At 23.1% G+C, this 22,941-nt stretch overlaps 1 protein-coding gene across 3 annotated transcripts in view; it reads left to right on the forward strand.

Annotated features, from left to right (window-relative positions):
• The first annotated feature begins 3,421 nt into the window (after positions 1 to 3,421).
• The window catches only part of LOC113560189 (acetyl-CoA carboxylase), a 43,136-nt gene continuing 23,616 nt past the window's right edge, over positions 3,422 to 22,941 (forward strand). Inside the window, exons 1-2 of one of the 3 annotated variants that reach the window (XM_026965947.1) lie at positions 3,422 to 3,771; positions 20,160 to 20,439. In XM_026965947.1, the coding sequence (XP_026821748.1) occupies positions 20,210 to 20,439 (230 nt within the window). In that variant the 5' untranslated portion in view covers positions 3,422 to 3,771; positions 20,160 to 20,209. Of the gene's footprint in view, positions 3,772 to 9,874; positions 10,015 to 17,631; positions 17,651 to 20,159; positions 20,440 to 22,941 lie in introns of those variants that run through there. The other 2 variants (XM_026965946.1, XM_026965948.1) reach the window with 2 other exon arrangements.

The following is a 22,941-nucleotide window of genomic DNA, read 5'->3' on the forward strand; positions in this document are numbered from 1 at the left end:
TTACGTTTAACAAACCTTAACATTTTTAACCGAAAACGAAACAATTATTATAGGTAGCCGGTAGGTAGTATAAACTAGATTAGCATACATTTGTAAAATATAAAATTAGGTAATATTTAAAAACCCATTTATATTATTATTTTTTAATTTAATTTGATGAAAAAATTGTCGAGATCTATTATCTATTATCCCAGTGAACTACTGTTTAAGATTATGTTCTAGAGGTCGATTGTATTGCTATTGTGACCTTATAATCTTATCCTATTTATAATAAAATACAAATTTTAAAAATCAACATTTTTAATTAATAACGCTAGCTAAAATAATTAATCATTACTGCAGTTGATATCAATTTATTAATACATTTATCATTCATAAATACTATTACAGAAACTAGAAAGTAATAATTAATAACAGTAAAAGTTGAACTTGGAAGTTGAAGAATAGGAGTGTAAATAATAAATATATTACTAATTCGTATGACCGTTTGTCCGTTTACTTACGTCAATGGTCAATGTATAAATTAAAAACGTAGTACACGCTTTTAATTGAACTTATTCGAACTATTACAAGTTACAACTATTAAATAACTATAGGTACTAAAACTAATTAGGTAATATTTTAATGTTAACTGTTGTTATTCTAAAGGTAGATTTCGCCTAAAATAGAACAAGTATCTACCTAAGTATGTTTATTATTATACCTAATTAGAATTTATGATTGATTTTAGATATTTCAGACTGTCAGTAGATACACTAAATGTCAAAAATTACAATTAGAGTAGTAAATGCTAAAAATGTGCATAATTATTAATAATTAATTAGCAACTAAATAGGTGGCATTACAGCTATATCATATATATTTTATTGTAATTTAATTTTTCTTATTCATTAATTCATTATATCTAGGTAGTATTATTATTATTGTTAAATACCGCCGCTACTGAACATCTACTGACAGTCGACTATTCAACTCTAATATTCTATAAGACATACCTATAAAATATAAATGTATGATGTATCTCTATTTGTATGAAAATTAGCCATCTCATCTTACGCTTTATCTATATAAAATGTTTCATATCGCTAATAATAGATGACGAAAGTATGATAACAATAGGAAAATCAATTATAAATTAGTTGTTTTATTGAACAAATTTATGCGTATTATCGAAAAAAAACAGCTATGAATATAATTTCTAATCTGGGACTAAACTGTGTAACTCTAATTGTTATAACTATTATAAGTCATAAGTGTACGGTGTTTGGTTGTATTATAAAAAGGCCTAAATCGATCTTCTGCGTCCACTCTATACCAAAATAGGTAGGTATTTATATTTACACGTACGATCATAATATAATCAGAATAATACGAATAAGTTCGACTAGATAGGATAGAATAGAGTAATACGACGGTAAGTTCATATTTGATGTAGTTGTACATTATTTGAATAATAATTATAATATGGTTATTAAATAAAAATTATAATTGTATTATACCTAGAAAAATAATTCTACATTATACTGCGATAATATGTATAATATACTCGTATTTATGTATTATTGTCATGGTGCAATGATCTGCCATCAATGAACGGTATCGGTAAATATAATCTATGGAGCGATACATCCATAATAGTATAATATTCTGTATTCTTGTTATAGTATTATTACTTTGAATTTAAATTTTAAAATTTTTTTTTATTTTTAATTAAATCGGTAGCATTGTTCTTAACTTTTATGTAAATATCAGATACAACTGTAAAATTTCACATTTTAACTGTTCATAAAAATTAAAAATTAAAATAAAATAATTATAATAGTTATTAATAGTTATTAAATAATTATAATAAATAAATATAACAGTATACATAAGTTAGTAAAAATGAATAAATGACCTGTTTTTGTATACCTTTGGGGATACGAAAAAAGAATTAAAGCTTTATGAGCTTTATACTTTATAGGTATTATACGATTATGTGCAAATATAAAATATAAGTTCAGCTAGGTTTCTGGGCTTAAACTTTTAAGAATTTAGAAGCCACATAAAAAAATGAAAATAAATAAACAAATTAAAGTAGTTATACAAATTATTACGAGTATAAAGTAATAAGAAAAACAATCAGATATTATAATTTAATATATAATACGTATATTATTATAAATGTAAATTATTTTTGTGATGACGAATGAATATTTTGCCTACCAATAAATAGTACGATTTATTATGTTTATCGTAAGATGTAGACACCGGTCAGCATACTAATTTTTACAATTTTAACTAGTTGACGTGGTCGTGAAGTACCAATTTTAAAGGATAGATATCGAATGTGTAAATACTAATAGATAATAAACAAACATTTTTTTTTCAGGTACCTACCGAAAAAAAGAATACGGTTATATTATGATATTTCTTTATTGGTTAAAAGTAAAACACTATAATTTTCATTGTAGTTTCCAATAATAATATTATTTTGTTAGATTAATTATTTTTAGTTATAAATAATTTAGTTGTCTAATATATTACCTATACAATATGAACATTTTTTTAAATACTTTTATATTATATGCCATTATTATATAGCAAAAAATAACTACAAATAAAATTTAGTTATGTGATAGAGGACAGAACAGATCAGACTGCAACCAGAGCGGAGTGAGACATTTTTATAAGTCCTTGTCATTTGTAAATGACAACCATTATCAAAATCGATCTGAACTCGAGCTCTCGTCTGCGCTAAGAACTTTGAAATTTCATTTGTGAATTGTGACTGAGTAAAGGAATAAATACATCAGTTTATAATAATATTATTATTTATAATGTGGCCATGTAGGTAGGTATATAGGTATTAACTATCAGCTTCTTACAGGCTTTTATCTATATCAACGCTATATAGAATATCGGGCATAACACAATCCAATTATAATGAAAACATTAATTATTACATTTAGTATAATGAAATGTTTCGAATCTGCGGCGTAGTTTGCTATATTATTATTGCACATTGCACACTTGAAGCAGTAATACGACTCGGCGTTAATAATAATAAAACGTAATCGTCGCAACTCGCAGTTGTCGAAAGACGTCATGATTCCAAGTAATTTTGCCCGTTTTGTGGGCCATTTATCGTGTCGACGTCCTTGCACGGCAGTTGCGCGCGCATTCCACCAGCCATCTTCGCCATCGCGGCGATCAGGATCGTCCGGCGACGATGAATTCCAGCCGCCGCCGCCGCCGCTTATTGGCGACCGTTGGACCCGGCCAACCACCGTTCGGCGGGCAGCTGACGGTCTCGCGTCTTATCATTCTTATTACTTATCACAATTGCTGCGTTGTAGCGGAGAGCCGCCGCCGCCGCCGCCGCCGCCACCGCCACTGATTGATTAGAGGTTATGAACTTTTCGTGTGTAGAGAATTATTATTCGACTTTTGTTGTATTATTATTACTGTATTTTAAACACATTATTATATTATTTTGTTGTTTAAATGTTTGACCGTTCGTATCTCCCGTAGGAATGTTGTCTAGTTAGTGTTATGGTTTTTTTTTTAATTTTCTTTTTTTTATTATGATTAAATCGTTGATTTTATTCCGTACCGTCGGTTAAGTAGACGCGTATTCTCACATCATCGTCGTTCGTTCATCAAATGTAGTTTGTTATCATCGCAGTAAACGACATGTAAAACGTTAGATTTTCCGTTTTCGTAGTACCCGCAAATATTGTAAACCGTCCAGCGTTTACACGAGTCAAGAGCAAGAACACGATCATACAGGTTGGTACCTATATAATACAGTTTCTACTTTCATTATAATTATTTACGTAATTTTACAATCAATTTTGTTTCGTGTTTTTACTTGGACTGGGTTTTTGAGTTTCTCAAAAAGTTTCTCTTCGAATCAGTTGCTATAAACATAATGTTAGCTTCAGTTTAATACTGTCCAAGATTATAAATTAAAGGTTTGTGCATATTTGTGTTGTTGGAATCGTGATGCATTAATTACCTAAGTTTAGTTTTGCATTTACAGTTAAAAATACGCCAATACCTATTATAAATAATGTACTTTTAAATTGGTTACTATCTGTATTTCAATATAATCTAATTATACTCTTTTTACCTATCAATATAATAATTTAGTATATGAATTTAATAGATTGATAACATAATAAGTGGCATTACAACAAAAACTTTAAATTTAATAAATAAATACAATTTTTATCTTTAATAATGAATCGACAAATATCAAAATATATAATTTTATTAATTGAAAAGAAGAAAGAACTTTAACTGATAGTTTTAAGTTAAATTATTTTTGGTGGAACTTTAAAGGGGTTATTAGAATATGTGATTATATTAGGAACTCTTAGTTGTATCATTCTGAATAATTCGAGGTGATTTATTGTACCATTCGTTAATTTGGAATTAAACAATTGTTTGATTTTAAACATGCTTAATTAGGTTTTTTTTACCAAGTTATTTTGAGTCTACACAGAGAAAATAATGAATAAAAAAAATCAGCATTAAAGTACCCAAAATATTTTTGGTTGTCCATTTATTTCCACTCCAGGGTTTGAATATTGATAACTGGCAAACTAGTAATCGGTCTTTGTTATAAGCTTAATTTTCTGAGACATCTATGATTGAATGGTTTTTCATTCATAATTAATTTAAATACCACAAAGGTTTTTCCTTTGTAATTTATCTAGTTGCTTTACAAGCTTCATTGATTATGGTTACAAATTATCAATCTAAACTCTAGTATATTACAGTACTTTAAGGTAAAAAATTTCAATTTGCTACAAACTTTAACTATCGTTATTAATATTTTTTTTAACAATTTCCATAAATATTATAAAAATGAGAATTAAATCAGAGATTTGAGGGAAAAACAACACTTTAATTATAAACTCAAGAAATACGTTTTATAAGTATGTTATTATATGATATCAACCGGATAATCAAAGGTTAATGGTTTTATTTTAGAGTTAAATATTAGGTATACAGGAGCGTTTAGATATAATTAAAATATGGTCATTTATTGTATACCATTTTACAAATTTCATAAAGTCAGTTTGTAATAAATTAGTATTGTTCAAATCTCACACTTTTATAAATAGTTTTAGATTATTGACAAACAGAAGAAATTTAGAAGATTTAAATACATTATTTAGGATTTTGATAAACATAAGGAATAGTAAAAGGGGCAATGGTTTGCCTTTCTGTACTTCTGAAGTTATTTTGAATTCTTGATATATAGAGCTACCATTTTGATATATTGGGATTATTTTGAGATATATGTAGATAACTAGGGTTAATTTATTCCAATTTTGTATAATTTGAATTTAAGAATACCATGGGTTACTGTATCAAAAGCTTTTTTTTTAAATTAATGTAGATCGGATTAACTTGGTACTCATTTGATATGGAATCTGTTATCTATGTGTAATATATTATAAGGCTAATGTTAATAAACATAGATAGTCTGAATCCTTGCTATGCTATTTTTGCATAATAACTCACTTAAAGCAACTAACTAGAGTTCAATAACAGTTAAAATTTAATAAGTTACTCCATTTTAAAAGTTTGTCATTTTTTTTTCATAGTAATTATTAATTGGTAATTATCAATAGAAAAAAAATATTTAACTATTTTCTTTTTTAATGTGTGTATTATATTGTATAATCACGGTTTATAGTTTTTATTATAGATACCTATAGTTAAAGTTGATAGCTGTAACTATAACTTATGTTTAATAAAATATACTAATACTGAACATAAAGCAAATATTTATATTGTATTTATATTTATTTTTCTAAGTTCCATTTGTTGCCATAAATTGTAAATTAGAATAAAAATTCCTTTATGAATAAGTCTGTTGGCAAATAAGTAAATAAAATAATTAAAAAAATCTATTACTGGTACATGTCTCCCAATAATCTTATATTTTAAATACACATAGGCCTATTACTCAATAATTTAGATGTGATTGACTTAAATGAGTTATCTTATCTATAATAATTTGATATCATCCCACTAATCATAAATGAAAAGGAATCATTGAACTCCTTTTGATTATTACTAATTATCCTAATAAATTAAACACTTATTTTAAACAATTTTGTAGAATTCTAAATTGTATTATGATATGAAAATATTTACTTATTTTATTATACCTAGATATAGATACACAGAATAGAAAAAAAACAACATTTACTTTCTATTGATAGAAAATCCAAAAATAAATAATTTAAATTAACTTAAATTAAATTTTAGTCTTAAATATTTCATTGCAAAAACCATGTGTTAATAAGTATAATTTTTTAGTCGCATTATTTTTATAAAACAACATAATGTGGATTTGTTTTATATGTATAATAATTTATTCTAGTATAAATAAATAAAATAATAGTTTTTTTTATTTTTAATGAATTAAAATTCGATATTACTGTATACTTAATATATGTTTTTATTCTATTAATATTATAGTTAAAGTAGAAAATCTGGGAATTTTAAAAAATGCGGCATCATTTTTTCACTATGAAATATTGATAATTTAAAACTGATAATTTTATATTTTATTCTTAGTTCTTACATAATGCTTGTCTTAACCCTAATCATGTATGATTGTGTCGTGTATTAATTATGTAATATGTTTTTGTTTTATATAAAATTACTTAGTTATGAAAATTTAATTTAACGTACAATAAATATATAGAGGTTTCAAGGTATGTATACTTATGACTTATGGTACTACCAAAACAAATTTTTTTGAATGATTTCCTTGGTTTTTAATTTTAAGTGCTAATATAAAAAAAAAACCCTTGACTAATGAATTATCTTAACCAATCTTGCCAATTAATTTATATTATTTATTATTTAGATATTTAGTAATCTAGTTAATAGATCTTAACAAAACATAAGAAAATGGGTTTTATTTAGAAAGATTAACACTAATTGAAATGTTAGAAAGAATCTGTTATCTTATTTTATAATAATAAATAGATACTTTTGATGCATTGAATTATATTCTATTTTTTAATCACAGATTAAACTTTCAGCAGCATATCTTTATCTTTAAAATAATCATGTAAATTATTATTATTTAAATATTAATAGATGCATTTTAATTCTCAACAATTAGGAGTTATGACTATTTATGACTTATATTAGTTATTATAAATATTATATTTTACAGTACATTGATATTGTTTTTATTTAAGTATAAAGTTTATTAAAGTTTATTTTAAGTATAAATAAAATTTTAATATTATTTTATAATAATACTTATTCCATTTGATTGCGTTAAATATGCATTGAGTCATAAAAACCATAAAAGTTTGGTTAGACAATGTTTATTTTTTTTAAAATTTATCTTTATTATTATTATTTAAATATTTATATTAATTTACAGGGATGTTATAAAATTAAATAATGAGTTCAGAATTTATATAATATTACAAGTTATACAATTATATTTATAGATTGTGTTTTTTGTTTGATTATCATTACCATCACATCACAGTTATATCTAAAGTTAAATTGAAATCTGTATCTTTTGTATCAGGTAATAGGAAACTAATTATGTTTTGGTTCCAAAATAAAGAAGTTATGAACTTTCAATTTATATACTCAACTTAATTGTTTAAATTTTAATATATATAAATTATAAATTAATTTAGATGACAAACTTGGAATAAGATGTGATGCAGCTATTTGTACCACATGTCTATTTACATAATTTTATGGTATATCGGTATCGAGTTATAATCTTTTAACAGCTAGTAATATTATAACAATTATTGTATAATAAATAAGAATTGTTTTTAGAAATAAATAGTTATACCTATTATATTACTAATAGAAATTTAATGTATTATAATAAAAAAAACTTCAGATATATAATATACAATATATAGGTTTCCAGACTTAAAATTATATATCTTATGCATTGATTTATTATTAAATTCAAATTTAACACATTTTTTACAGTGACCTATTTAATAATAAATGAAATTCTAACATAAAATATATGTGGTTTTCAGTTTTCAGTTTGTTTATTTTAGAAATATTCTGAAAAGATAACTGCAAATATTTTTTGTAAAATTAATTTTTATTTTACTTTATGACTTACATTAAAAATACTAATAAATGGTGTTCTTATTGATATGGTTTCAATATTGCAAATTTAAAATATACACATTAAAAATTGAAAATTCTAATACTAATTATAAATTATTTATAACAGGCATAAATTTCAAATCAAATCTTGTGTGTAGGTAGTATAATTTATTTTAGTATAGGTAGTAGGTATTATAACGTGTTTAAAAAATAATATTATTATATAATATAATATAATGTACAAACATAAAAATGTAATCTACAATTTTATGTATAGAATATTTTAAAAATGTGGTTTTATTTTCATAATCCATTCAAAGCTAAAAAAACACACTGCATTTGTATAAGTAATCTGGTGCAGTAATATTTGTTCCTAAATTAATAATTTTATTTATTTATCAATCTATTTTCATATTTAATATTTCGAAAATAAATAATAAATTACTATGTTAATAGTTATTTTTTAATTATCTAATAGTGTGGAGAAGACGCTAAACCGCATTTGTTGCTCCATCTAATAAGTGCGGAATACACCAAATTTACACCCAGGAGTTCATGTTTAGCGTCATTGGCTTTAATATTGGAATAAATTAACTTATTATAAAACTTGACGGTAAAAAGATGTTTTGTGTTCGTATGTCGGTTTTTTAAAATAATTCCGTTTTTAAGTAAATTATGAGTATTTTTAAACTGCATTACTTTATTTATACAAAACTCATTAAAAGTTGAATTATCATAAAAAAAACCTACGTATTAACATAGATAATGTTCTTACTATTAAGTTTCATATTTGGTTAATTCACTCTAATATAAAAACTTACAGAGTTAAACATGAAATTCTGAGTGTAATTTTTTTGTACTACGCACTCAAAAGATAGAAAGGAATGCGGGTGCGTCTTTTTAATTAAAAATAGTTTTAAATAAATAAAAAAAATTTCGTATTTTTTACCACGTTGGCTTATAATTTGGTTACTGGTAACTTGAAATATCAAGTCTCGATATTATGATACAAGTTTTCTCATGCATTCATATTCAATAAATTGTTTTGGAAATCTTTAACTAATTAATTTTATGAATAATGCAATGTTTTTAAATAGTTATTATTAATAGTATATTATACATTATAGCAAATATAGTAATACTACTAATACTGAATAATAATAATAATATAGTTATACTCAACATTATTATTTTCATTGAATTGAAATATTTATGTTTTTTTAATAATATAATTATACTGGATCAAATGATTCAAATGTTGGAAAATAATACGAGTTTCAGTCGAGTGTTGAACTCGGATTCTGTATAATACTTGACTTTTTTTACAAGTTTGAAAGTTATCATTATAAAACTTTTTATAAGAATATGTACCCAATTATGTATTTTAAAATAATAACTTATTCACAATATTCAATATCATACAAAATTTGTTAAAATGTTTAATTTTTTTCAAAATATCTACTATAATAAATTATGTTAGGCTTTATATATATTATGTGACAATTTTTTTTTAAACTGATGTATATTATACAAACAATAATTCGTATTATATCGTTTATTTTATATTTAAAAATAGATATAAAATAATGAATATTGTTATTGGTTATTAAACGCAACCAAAGGTTTTTATTTTAAGGTCATAAAAAACTAAAAACTTCATCCATTTGCTGTTCATAACTGATAAATCGGGTGACTTTGATCCCCTTCTTTACGACCTCTACGAGTTTCATGATAAAGCCAATGATTTATCATTTATTATTCTTCTGACCTTTCGTGTATAGAAACATAAGTTTGCTCCGAAGCTCGAAGGTATTTTTACCGATTTTTTTGTTATAAGTGATACTAGTTCAGAAATACAATAGTTAGTATATCGACAAGATTTTATTTCCATTAAAATGGGTAAGATACAAATTTACTATATACTAAATTATATTTTATTCATTTAATTTACATTTTCTGGTTGGTATTTTAAAATTTTAAAGTTTTTTGATATGTGATGAGTACCGTTAATTTTTTTAAACTAAAAAACAGCGTTGTAATTTATATTATATTAAAGTATACATATTACATAAAATATTAAAATAAAATTTATTATATAACTTAAATTATATCCGATATAATATGATATATTTTATTATAATTTTAAATTTTTGGTATTAGTATCAAATGCAAACAGATTGATTGAATTATAAGTTGTATAGTATTACTATATTTAAATATAAATTTAAGTATTTATTTAAAAGAAATACTTTACTTGTTTAAATATAAATTTAAAAAAATTGATTTTAATTTCATCTGTAAAAATTACGTTTTTGCTATTAATAATTCTCTTAGTCTAAATACAAATAACAATAACTTAATAATGTTTTCATTCTGATTTCGATGAAATTATTATTTTCCATTTATTCAACATAAACATTATAATATATAGTTATTATTAATTATACGTAATTAATTAAATTATTAAGTATTATAGTTACTATGAATAATAAATAAATTGATAATAAATTAATAACTTACCCAGTAAGTACCTATGTACTGAAGTATTATTATTATTGGCTTCTTTTTACTTTATTTTGTATAGTATATACTGTTTTAAATTAAACTACGTTTCTTTATAAAGTATAATTTTATATGTAAAGATTTCTTAAATAAAACATTGTGCTTGTTGCATTGTACTGTACATTTAATTATTCGTTTAAACTTTTAATTAATTGGAATTAAGCAAATTACATTATTTAATAACACGTAAATAATTTATAATATACGTGAAACAATAAATTTTGTTGTTAAAATCCATTAACTTAAATGACAAATTAATTTTTGTAAGATGTACTTAGTGATAAATTTTGAACTTTGCTCTAGCTAAGGTAAACTTGATAGTACATTGTTGATATTTTCGGAAATATAGATTATATTTAAATCAATATCTAAAATTTTAAATTACTTCAAATAGTATTGAAGAAAGATAAACATATTATATGTATTTAAATAAATCAACGTGTATTTGTGTATGACTCGTATGTTTTATGCATAATATATTTTGTATTAATTTAGAAGCATAATTTTACATGTATATATGTTATTTTAATAAGTAACTAAATATATAAATATGTTTTAAAATAAAACCATTTTTCATATTGATGTTCATTTGATAATATAAACTATTTCAATATTAAAATAGGGGGAAAGTAGATAACCGCTCTGCTATACCTCTTTATAGAGTAAGTCACTGTAATGTATGTGTTAAATTTTAATTAAATATTAAATCATTAAATACGAAAAACAATTCTAAGCGAAGACGGCCTGGCAGTTTATATTACCTAGTATTTCAGGATATGTTTTTTGATATTGTTTAAAGTAATTTATTTTAATTTTAATATTATATGGTAGGTCGATTTAATTTTTGTCATATAACATTTGTTATATTAGTAGGTATATATATAATATATACTTATTAATTATAAGTTATTATTCTAATTTAAATATGAAAATAGTTTATGGTCATTCGTTTTTGGATTTTAACAAAATAAAAAATTCGATTTTGTCTAAAACTGATTTTTTGTTAAAATTTCAGTTTTCCCTAATTTTTTTTTGTTTTTCTCCATTATTTAGAAAACTACTAAATTTGTTACTTTTAATACCCCCTCTTAATCATCAATTAAATTCACAATCCTACCAGAGCTACTGATGAAGTTGAAATTGTAAGTATTCTTACTACTCCTAAAGCTGACATTATACGAGTTGTCTCAAAAATTAAAAACAGAAATTACATTCGTTATTATTATAAAATCAATTATTTATCTCTCTACCCAAAAAGTCAGAATCTAGAATTTATTAAAGTATATATTAAAGTACTTGCATCGTCTTTACATAATTCTAAATACAATATAAATGCAGTTTCAATCTTAAAAATATGTTACTCATTATATATTTTTCGTGTATTAAAATATTTCCGTATTATTTTGTTTTATTTTGTTACATCTTTGACGTATTATAATAATGGTATTAAATAGATGTACATTTTTACTCAAAAATTTTTATAACTATTTTAAATTTGTGAAAAGGAATAATTTTGTTTTAGTTATAGACCAGTGGTGGGCAAACTTTTTTAATGGGAGGCCACAAAGTTTAAGAAATTCTAGAGGAGGGCCAGAATTATAGAAAAAATGTATTTTGTGTTAATGTTTTGAATCATATAATATTATAAAAACATGACACTTTAATACTATACAGGCCATATACTATCCATGTCGATGGACCTTCGGCGGGCCGGATTAAATACTATCGCGGGCCGTACTTTGCCCATCACTGTTGTAGACTGTCGAATCAAGTTTTCAAATTGTCTTTTATTTATACAAACAAATTTGAGATAAATTAATAAATTAATTTTGATAATATAATATAGGATAAAGAGAAACAACAGACTACTACGTCAATATATTGTTTTAGGTTTTGAATGAAATGATAAAGTTATTGTTACATTTTTAGCCATTCTTTCAGTATATTTACATTTGATTTATTAGAGCAAAACAATTCTCTAAATTATTTGTAGTTTCTACTAAATTGTGCGGTGTCGTCTTTGAAATTTAAAGATTATTAAAAAATAGATAAAATACTTAATTAATTAATAATAATTTTATATTTGCATAGTTTAATCATATGGATACTATTTATTTTTTTGAGTTAGTATATTTAAATTAATTTGTTACTTTAACAAATATTAATGTGAATAAATTAATTAAAATAAATTAAATATTAATATTTGTGTTGTAATGAATAATTATATCGACATTCTTGTAATGTAGTGATTAATGAGTAATGAGTAATATACCAATAACCAATAAAATTCTCTGCTACTTAAAAAGTACTTAAGAAATCTTAAATTGATTAAAATGTCATTAATTATTGATAAATGTATTTGTTAAGGGCTTATTTTTCACATAGTAATTATAAATTTAGTTTTAATTTAATTAGTACGAGTATATTATTTGGGATTATTACATTTTAGATAAAAATCTTTTCGAATTTTCTAATGAATAATTTATTAATCCGTATCAATTTTTTTGTAATTGATTTATACGTGGGTATTGATAAATTTAAAGAAAATTTCAATAAAAAATATCTTAACTATAATGTTAAATATGATTGAATAAAAATGTATGTTATTACTAGCGCTTATACTATACTGAATTATTATATACATAACATGTTTTTAGGTAGTAGGTTATAGTTTATCGTGATTAAAAAGAAAAAAAGTGTATGTAACTTTAACATATAAAATCTATTTTGTACCTTAAATTTACGTAATAGTTGTAGTTAATCAAACGTTTATCGATACCTCATATTGTTGATTAGTGAATACATGACGTAGAATGTTTTGATATTTGTGTAAAACTAAAATACATTATGAATACATAAATAAGTTAAGATATTTTATGTAAATTACATTCATTCTGATTTAAATTATTTTATATTCGTTTTTTTGACATTGTTTTCTAAATGTTATTCACTGAAGAAATGTATTGATATAAAGAAAGCAATGTATAACGAAAATATTTATATTTATTTTATCGATTTCAAAAGTTTATAGTTGTATTATATTATTGGTTTGGTATGTTTGGATATAACTTATTATTTCTTAATATGTAAGGTTGAAATATAGTGATATAGTATACTAAATTAGTTCAAAAAATGAATTTGATTCTAAGAATCAAAATTTTATTTTATATTTAAAAATACATTTGAAAATAAACGTATATTTTTTAAATTTTCTTCATTATTGATGACATCATAACTAATTTTTCAGGAAAACCTTAACTTAACCATATATCTGTGTAAATATACTGCTTTTTTATGCAAATACCTTCTTACGATATAATATATAGTTATATAAGTTTTTATTTATTTATTGTTACAACTGCTGTCATGTTTTTACCTTTATATTTATTTCAATTATACCATTGATTTGGTTATATTTTCAATATTTGTCATAGAGACAAATTTATTCATTGAGTTAAATTTTGAGTTATAGATTTCGGTTGGCGGAGATATGCATGAATACATTTTTCTTTCGTCGTTTTTAAAAACACTAATTAATTCCAATAGGTTAACTATAATCTTTATGCTTTAATTTTTACAATAAAACCTTATATTTTGTTTATTTTTATAAGATTGTCATTTACTTATCATAAGTATAATCATACCGGCTTTTAATTTATAAATAAAATAAAATATAATATTTTTAATTTTTTGAATAACAGCGCGTAACCTATATCTTGTTATTACAACATACATTTTTTTTTTATAAAACCTTTAATATACATATAATTATAGAGATTTTGCACAAAAATGAAGAAATACGTGCTTTTTTCTAAACTGAACAAAATATTTAAAGTATATAATATATGCATATTACATTTTTGATTTTTAAACAGTTCTAAGCTTTTTAGCTTGGTCTGTTATAAATCGAGAATATATTGAACAATATATATAATTAATACATAATTCTCACAACTAATAATTAATTTGTTTGAAATTTGATTTTTATTTATAAAAATATATTTATTCTTCGAAATATTAAATCTAAAATGTACTTATGCTGCCATAAAAAAAAATATATATAGTGATATTAATAAAAATTAAAAAAAATCATTTTTTAATGCTAAATTTGGTAAAAAATAATTTCAAAGATGTTAATTGTTTTCAAAATTATTAGCATTTTACATTAAAGATTCTACCTATACATATTGTTTTTTCTATTTACGACTATCCACAAAACCAAAGCGAGCATAACTATACAATTTGAATAAAAATAGATAATAATTCAAATAATTTTTATTAAAAATGTTGTTAAAAACTTAAAAACAATTTTTAATATTTTGTAAGTATATTAGTGTATTAAATCGTATTTTACTAAGACATTTTTCTTTTTTCTTTCGTAGCATTACTCATTGGCTTATTTATATTTTTGTATCTATTAAAAGTAAAAAATAACCAAAAGGACATTATAGACTCTATGAAATGTTTAAAATATTCAATTACATACGAGTCATACGACATTAGTGGTTTCACTCCTTGGTTCAGTTATATAGTGGCATAATAATTGTGCGTAAGTGCAAAAGGTCAAATAAACGTTTATTGTGTCTACCAACTTAAACCTACTAGAGTTTAGTTTTACATGTGTTTCTTATAACTAAAGAGCTCTCCAATGAATTCGTCGGACCGTAAATTTAACATTGAGCTATAGGTAACGTATGGAACATTGAATTATTGTTAACACGTGAAATATTTGTGAATTACTTTAACATTCAAAAATATAATTAATTTATTAAAACTGTAACATATTTATGTTGAAGTATTTATCTAGGAAATTAAAATAATAGCTTATACTTATTAATTTACAAATTATCGTAGGTTTATGAGTTTTGTAAATTAAAGTAGTACAATTTAATTAAAAAAAAAATAGTTTTGAAATGTTAACTGTTGAAAAATATTCCAAGTAAAAATATTAACTATGTGTGACTTTTATCATCATAATAAGACTTGCGAGTAATTTAATAATATTAAATAATAACTAGCGTGATCGTGTTTGTACACCACAAATTCATCTTCCTGTTGCCTCATACCTCTCATATTAAGCATACTAGATATGTTGATAATAATATTATATTATAATATTATGTTTGCTGTGCATGTTTAAAGAAAGCATTATAATGTTCGAAATTTCAATCACAGGATGTATCATATTACTATACAACGGTTTATCGGTAGTGATTATTATAATTTGTAGTTCTTACTTCTAACAAGACATTAATACTTAATAGTTATATTCAATATTATGCATAGGTTTGATAATTTCTCTACTTTATTTGCTCTTTCGCTGTCAACCGTATAATATGATCATCTAAAGTCAATTTTAGTTTTGAAATTCTTAGTATAATATAAATATATAAGTCTTTTTATAATATTACCATTTTTTTAACAAGTCTGAAATCATATTTCTTAGAACCATTATCAACCATTCATAATTAATTCTTTTATCATTTATTTATTGGTTCTACATTTGTTACCGAATTCTCAAGTTAACAGCATTATTATAATACTATTGATTTTTGATAAATATTTTATGAAAGTGTTTACATAGTAACTATATCGGTTTTATTGTTCCTAATATATTATTTACTGTGACGTGTTTGTATTCGTTTGTGAATTATTTTTTCAAGTCCCAGGTGCTGAATGTATTTGGCCATTTGGGTGTTCAAACTTCTGAATAATAAAAAATATAAACAAATATTTAGATTAATATGGTCATACGGGTGTTAAGAGAATGTCACGCTCGTATGTGTTCTTCTTGTCCGAGTGCGTACTTTGTGGCAAATTTGCGTTCAGTAGGGTCAGTTTTTTGTTGTTAAATATTAGAATGATTAATGAAATTTTTCGAATTTAAAAAAACAGAACATAATCTGTTTTTATATTATGATGATCTTTTACAATATTTTTATTTTTAAGCGAATATTAGTGTAAAATATTATAGTTAAAAAATGCTCATAATTCACATAAAAATTAAAATATTGAAAAAAAAAAAACAACGTACAAACATTTGTTATGTAGTTGTACATTATAACGTGTTAGACAGAGACAACACGCGTGGACGTCCTTAAATAATCGATAAAAAATGTAATTTGTAAATCGTAAAAGATTAATTTATTATTATTTTATAGGTATATATTTGTAAAAAGTCTTATAAAATAAGTAGAAATGTAAAAGGTTTAAACCGAACTATACAAATTTAGTTTATATTTATTTATTGTTATTTTACTGTGATAAAAAACACAAGTTAATTTATATTACAATCAACGAAATTACGATAATTAATTTAAATATTTTAAAATACTTCTATAATTAATATATAGGTACATTTAGGAATAATATAATATTTAGTTTTAAAGACAATGACGTAATAATATTTTGTATTTTAAAACAATATAATATTTAAAGTTATCTAAAATTATCTAAATTTTGTTTTTTAAAGTCAATGATGTTAAACTTATGTATTTTAATTTTATTCATCTTTTCTTTAGATTAATTTTAGGCCTGTTTTACTATTTTCCGATATCGTAAGTATCAAAAGTTTGCATTAACTAGTTTGATAAACTGGAAATCCTTTAGTTTAAAGTTAACCACCTCGAGTAGAACGAGTTGAACCTTTCCGTAGTGGACACCCATCAAGGTCAAATTGTACAGCAGGTTTTTCCCCTTGATAAGAATTAACTTGAAATTGTATGGTTAAACTATATCGAGTCCTAGTAGTAGAGTACTAAATGTAATAAGAGATCTAACCTCTTTATGTCTCAGTAGTTTACTTAAATTCACTAAACACTCATATGTAATTTACTTCTTATATGTTTAATAATAATAATTATTATTGAGAAAATAATTTTTTTTGTTTTGACCGTTGAACTTTTTGTTTTGTATTGTGCTTACTCATGTGAAAACGGTCGAACGCTCTCGATTGTACATCAGTGTGCCAAGGGTGAATATATTTGATTAAATCATTAGCTTAATTTTCAAAAACAAAATATTTTATTTATGTTACAAATATTCACGAACATATATTAAATATATTTGGTTCAATGAATTAAAAATGTTTCATTTTTTTTTCTTTATTACGCGTGAGTATTTACTAAAAATATATTACACTTTAAAAGTGTTGTTTACGGGTATTAATGTGCCAGAAGAACTTGTACTAGAAATTTCAGGTTAGTTTAGAATTAAAGTTTCGTATTCAATTAAAATGTTATCGAATAAAGTTCTGTCCAAATATTATATAATATATTATATCATACAATGAGGAATTATATTTTTATTTCTCTAAGAATAGAAATATTAGTATGTTATTAAAAGAAGTACCTACTTACAGACATGATGTAACGATTAGGTTTTGGACCTATAGGTTTTGAATGTTTGGTGTGGTAAGACACTACTTAAGCTGCTCGTTTTCATAATGATATTTATTATTTGTTATAGACCTTTATTTAATAAAACATTGCATCTTGAATTAAAGAAATTATTAAGCGGGCCCCGATTAACAATAATAAAATATTGAATGAACAGTAGGGTCACCAGCTGATCAAATATAATTAAACAGTTTTATGTAACATTATTATATTTATTATGTAATATATTGTAGAATATATTCTGTATATTATATTCCGAATACTATAAAAACCCTTAGTTATATTTTAAAAAATAAAATTATAATATACTCAATGTTTATGTAGGTATATGAGGGTACATTTTTGAAATTAATTGAATAATATTTAATCAATAAGAAATAAGTTAGTTTTTATTACAATTAACAGTCTTAATACCAAAACTACTTAATTTAAGAGTCTAAAAATAGTATATATTTGGAATTTTTAAATCTTCACAGTAATTATAACAAATTTTAAAAATAAGCCATTAAATATTATTAAATTTGTAAATATTTCTAAAATTAAAATAAACAAACTCAAAATGTTTATAATATAACATTATATTTATTTAATACTTAAATAACTTATTTCAAGTTTTTGAAACGGGGTTTTATCTTCCGATTAAATTTTTTGTATTAATTAATTTAACTTGCAGTTTTTTAGTTATAAAATCATTATAATATAAAAACACTGTTAACAAGGGTGCAATAAACTTGAACGAAGTACGCTTAATCGTGTATTTTATAATTAAATAAAAATCTTAAATCCTTATCAGCTAGTCAAAACTAATTAAATAATAAAAATATTATAGTTCACTAAATTTAAAGTTATAGTGTTTTATATAGAATATGTTAATGATACATTGGTATTAACTGTTATGTAAACTGTAAGTATTACATATAAGCTGTCTTAATACAATATTAAATGTGTTTAATATTATTATATAATATTAATATCAGTATTGTTACTAACTTTTTAAGTATAATGTAGTACCTACCTCGAAATCTTGATAAAATTTTCAAATAAAATTTTTTTTACTTCTGTAAAGTTGTATGACATTGACATAACTTTCTTTTTACGCACATCCGCGATTAACTATTAAGTTGTTTGATTTAAATCTCTCCTTCCAAGATACTAATTAATTTCATAGTATTTTTTGACCCTGACATGATTAGTTTAAAAAACCGACACGATGAATAAGGTGCTTATTTAAACATAAGAATGGGTAATGTCATATTACTTCTATTTTATAATCTAGATTTTACAATTCCTAATAGTTAAAAGCAATTAATTATTATTAATGATATCAGTAAAATATACAAATAAATAGTTATATTTAGTTTATAAACTAATGATTTAAATTCTGGATTTGTAGGTGATATACGATCATATATCTTAAGTGAATTTTTTGATTCTTATTAGAATACTTAAAATATTTTATGATAAAAAATGAAAATTACGACAATTGTAACTAATTATTTGTCATAATTTAAACCAACTGAACTTTAAATAGTTCTAATCCTAAATACAAGTATCTATTTTATAAAGTAATTATAATATTATTACGTATGAATTAATATAAATATATAAATGTTAATACATAACAAAAGTATTACTTTATTTATTAGTTATTAATTATTCAAATTATCATGTTGAAGTACATTTTAATTTTTTATGTAATAATATATATTATATAATATTATATTTTGTATGGAGTAAAGATGGTTATTTATTATATTAATACACAATTATATTTTAAATTGTATCATTGTATTGAAATATTTATTTTAATTGTTTTTTTACTTAATTTATTATGCATAATTTAGTAAATGAATACATAATTTTAAATTGTGTAATATGTATATTATTGTATATATAATATTTTTTCAATCATATTTCTATAAAATGTATGAACAATATTTTTAATTACTTTTTGTTTGATAAGAATGGTTAGGTATTAATTTTTTTCAGTAAAATTACTTTTTTAAATAGATAAATTGAAATAACTACTACTATTACTCTATGATGGTTGTAAATGACAATTCTATTCGTTTTTTTTTTTTGTAGAGAGCACAGATTGCAATAACTCTGAAGAAGCTGTTTTAATTGATGATAAGATGAGTTCCGAAACAAGTGGTGGTGTAAACTTTATTGTCGGCGACGAGGATGGCGTTGATCAAGCGCCTACCGAACTTGTCAATGGAGATTTAATGAGAGCTTTAGAAGAAGAGAAACACGAAAATACTGATTCTTTCCCTTTAGGCAAAGAAACACGTATGGGCGTAACATCAAATAGCAGCTCTTATAACAACATGTTTGGCTTAACAGAAAAGAGGAAACGATTAAGGTATCTAGTTTATTATGTTCTTTATAATATATTTATAATAGTTTGTTGTTAACATAAAAGAACTTTTAAGAATTATTTAAGAATGTGACTTATGTTTGTCATTCAATTTTTAAATAATTTTAACACTGGCGTGGTTAATTTATGGGCACATTTTGCATTATAATTTTAAAACTAACTTATTCGGTAAATAAAAATACAACATTTTATATTTATTATTGTTATAGATGTGAATAGCATTTTTAAGGATTTTGAACATTAAAATTAAATGTTTCTAAAATATTAAAGCGTGTATTTAAATCACTGGAGTGCTTTATGATTAGATTTTATAATAATATACCTAATTTGCAAATTTATGTAAAAAAATACATTCAATATCGATTTGAATTAAAAAATAATGTTGAATAACCTTATTATTATCTTTTTGAAACTGTTTGAATTAGTACATAAATTGTATTACGAAGTTTTAATCGAAAACAATGACGATCTGAGAATTAACGAGTAACTTATAATATATTATATATCTACATGTTAGATTATTATAAGACGCAAAGTCTCTATACATTTAATTAAATAATTGGTTAATTTAAATCAACTATGAACTTTCAAAATTCTCGAACTTATATTGTTGGTGGTTTTTAAAACTCATAGCAAATTAAAATGAATAAATTGTATACATATTATATTGTATATCATTGTTTTTAAAATTAATATTACATTTCTTATAGTTATCGTTTTTATAATGTGAAAAGATACAATTTTGTACACCTATTAATATTATAGTGGTTAAATTTTACATTAAATTTGATTAGAAAATTGGTTGTAAGATGTAAATTATACTATATGATATACAAAAGTAAAAATTATGTAATAATTAAAATTAGCTATGATAAAGTACCTATAATAAATATTATCATTATGAATTTACCTATATGCTTTATTATATTTTTATTAGCTTCAACTACGTGGGGTTATTTGATTTTAACTAACAATAATTACGTATTATAGATATTTTTAAAACGGAAATTTGCCGTTTTACGATTCATTTTAATACACACATCATACATCATTTGTTATTTACTTCATTTTCTAAGTATTATTTCAGTAAAGAATTTATGCAGACAACGTTGATGTTTATTTTTCTGTATTGACTAATTTTAAAGTTAGCATTTACTTTATAAACTAAGCTTTGAATTGTTTTTTGAGTTTGGTTTGATAAAAATGTTTTTCTATTAATATTATAAATTATAATATACCGTCCAAAAATCAGCTTACTTAAAAAGTTAAAATCAATTGCTTAACCAACGTGAAGAATTATTCTTTTTGATCATATATTTAAAGTTATGATTAATTTTACTTATTTATTAAGTATTCGTGTTTATCCAGGGCCAAATTTTATGAATTAATTAGAATATTAAAATATTTTTGATTACGTTCCTTTATAGAATTAACATTTTCGTAATTCTCCATGTATTGGGAAATCTTTTTTTTAAAGATACTAATGTGGTATGTTCAGCTTTTGTGAAAATCATTAAAATGTAATTAATACATTTTTTCACGTTAATTAAGGCGAAAATCTACTGACAGAACTCATCAACAATAATATTTAGACACTGGGTAATTTTTTTTTGTTTGTGCATTCGCTTATTAGTCCCTAATGAGAGTATATGCGTAACTGCAGCACAACATAATACGTTATTTGATCGCGAAGTGCGGTGTTACGTATTAGGCAAAATAAATATTAGCATCACTTGAAATAACGACACATTGCGTGTATAAAAAAAACCTTTAGAAAAAAACGTTCCGCGCTCAATCCCCTAATTGATATTATACCTATTCATATTCTGTACCGTGCCGAATTCATGTAAATAATATATTAAAATATGTGTTGTTTCTTATTGTAATTCTGAGTTGTGACCGTAAAATATGCGGTAAACGAGTGAGCTGTCACACTCCTGGTGAGCTATTGTCCAGGTGAAGTTATCTACCAAAGACAATTAGGTATATCATTGCATCATTTCTGCTGATGTTATAATCACAACACAGTATTTGAAAAAACAGAATATTTTTAGACTTTTAAATAATAAAATAAAAATTATACACAGTAGTTTTTAAAATAAAAGTAATTGGTTGTTCCTATATACGTAGGCGGTAAGGACTAAGGACTAAACAACATGTTTAGAAATTCTATTCCCTAAAATTGTTTGATTAGAAACAAAAGTCTTGATTTAACGATTACGTTATAGAGGTCTATTCTGTATCACTTTATCTTTGACAACTTATAGCGTTATATACATTATAATAGATATTTATATTGGGTAACATAGGACATAGGTTAAAGTATGCCAATAACTTACACGTATTGTTTCCGTCTTAAATTATCGAACATTTTCGTTCAACTGAACCTATTTTGTGTTATTAAAGTGAATTGGCCTGTTATTAAATTAAAGGTAAGAATATTATCAAGGGCATCTCGTAGACTTTATTGATATTTGCTATGTTGTA

Source organism: Rhopalosiphum maidis, chromosome 3 (genome assembly GCF_003676215.2).
Source record: "Rhopalosiphum maidis isolate BTI-1 chromosome 3, ASM367621v3, whole genome shotgun sequence".
NCBI classification, from domain to species: domain Eukaryota; kingdom Metazoa; phylum Arthropoda; class Insecta; order Hemiptera; family Aphididae; genus Rhopalosiphum; species Rhopalosiphum maidis.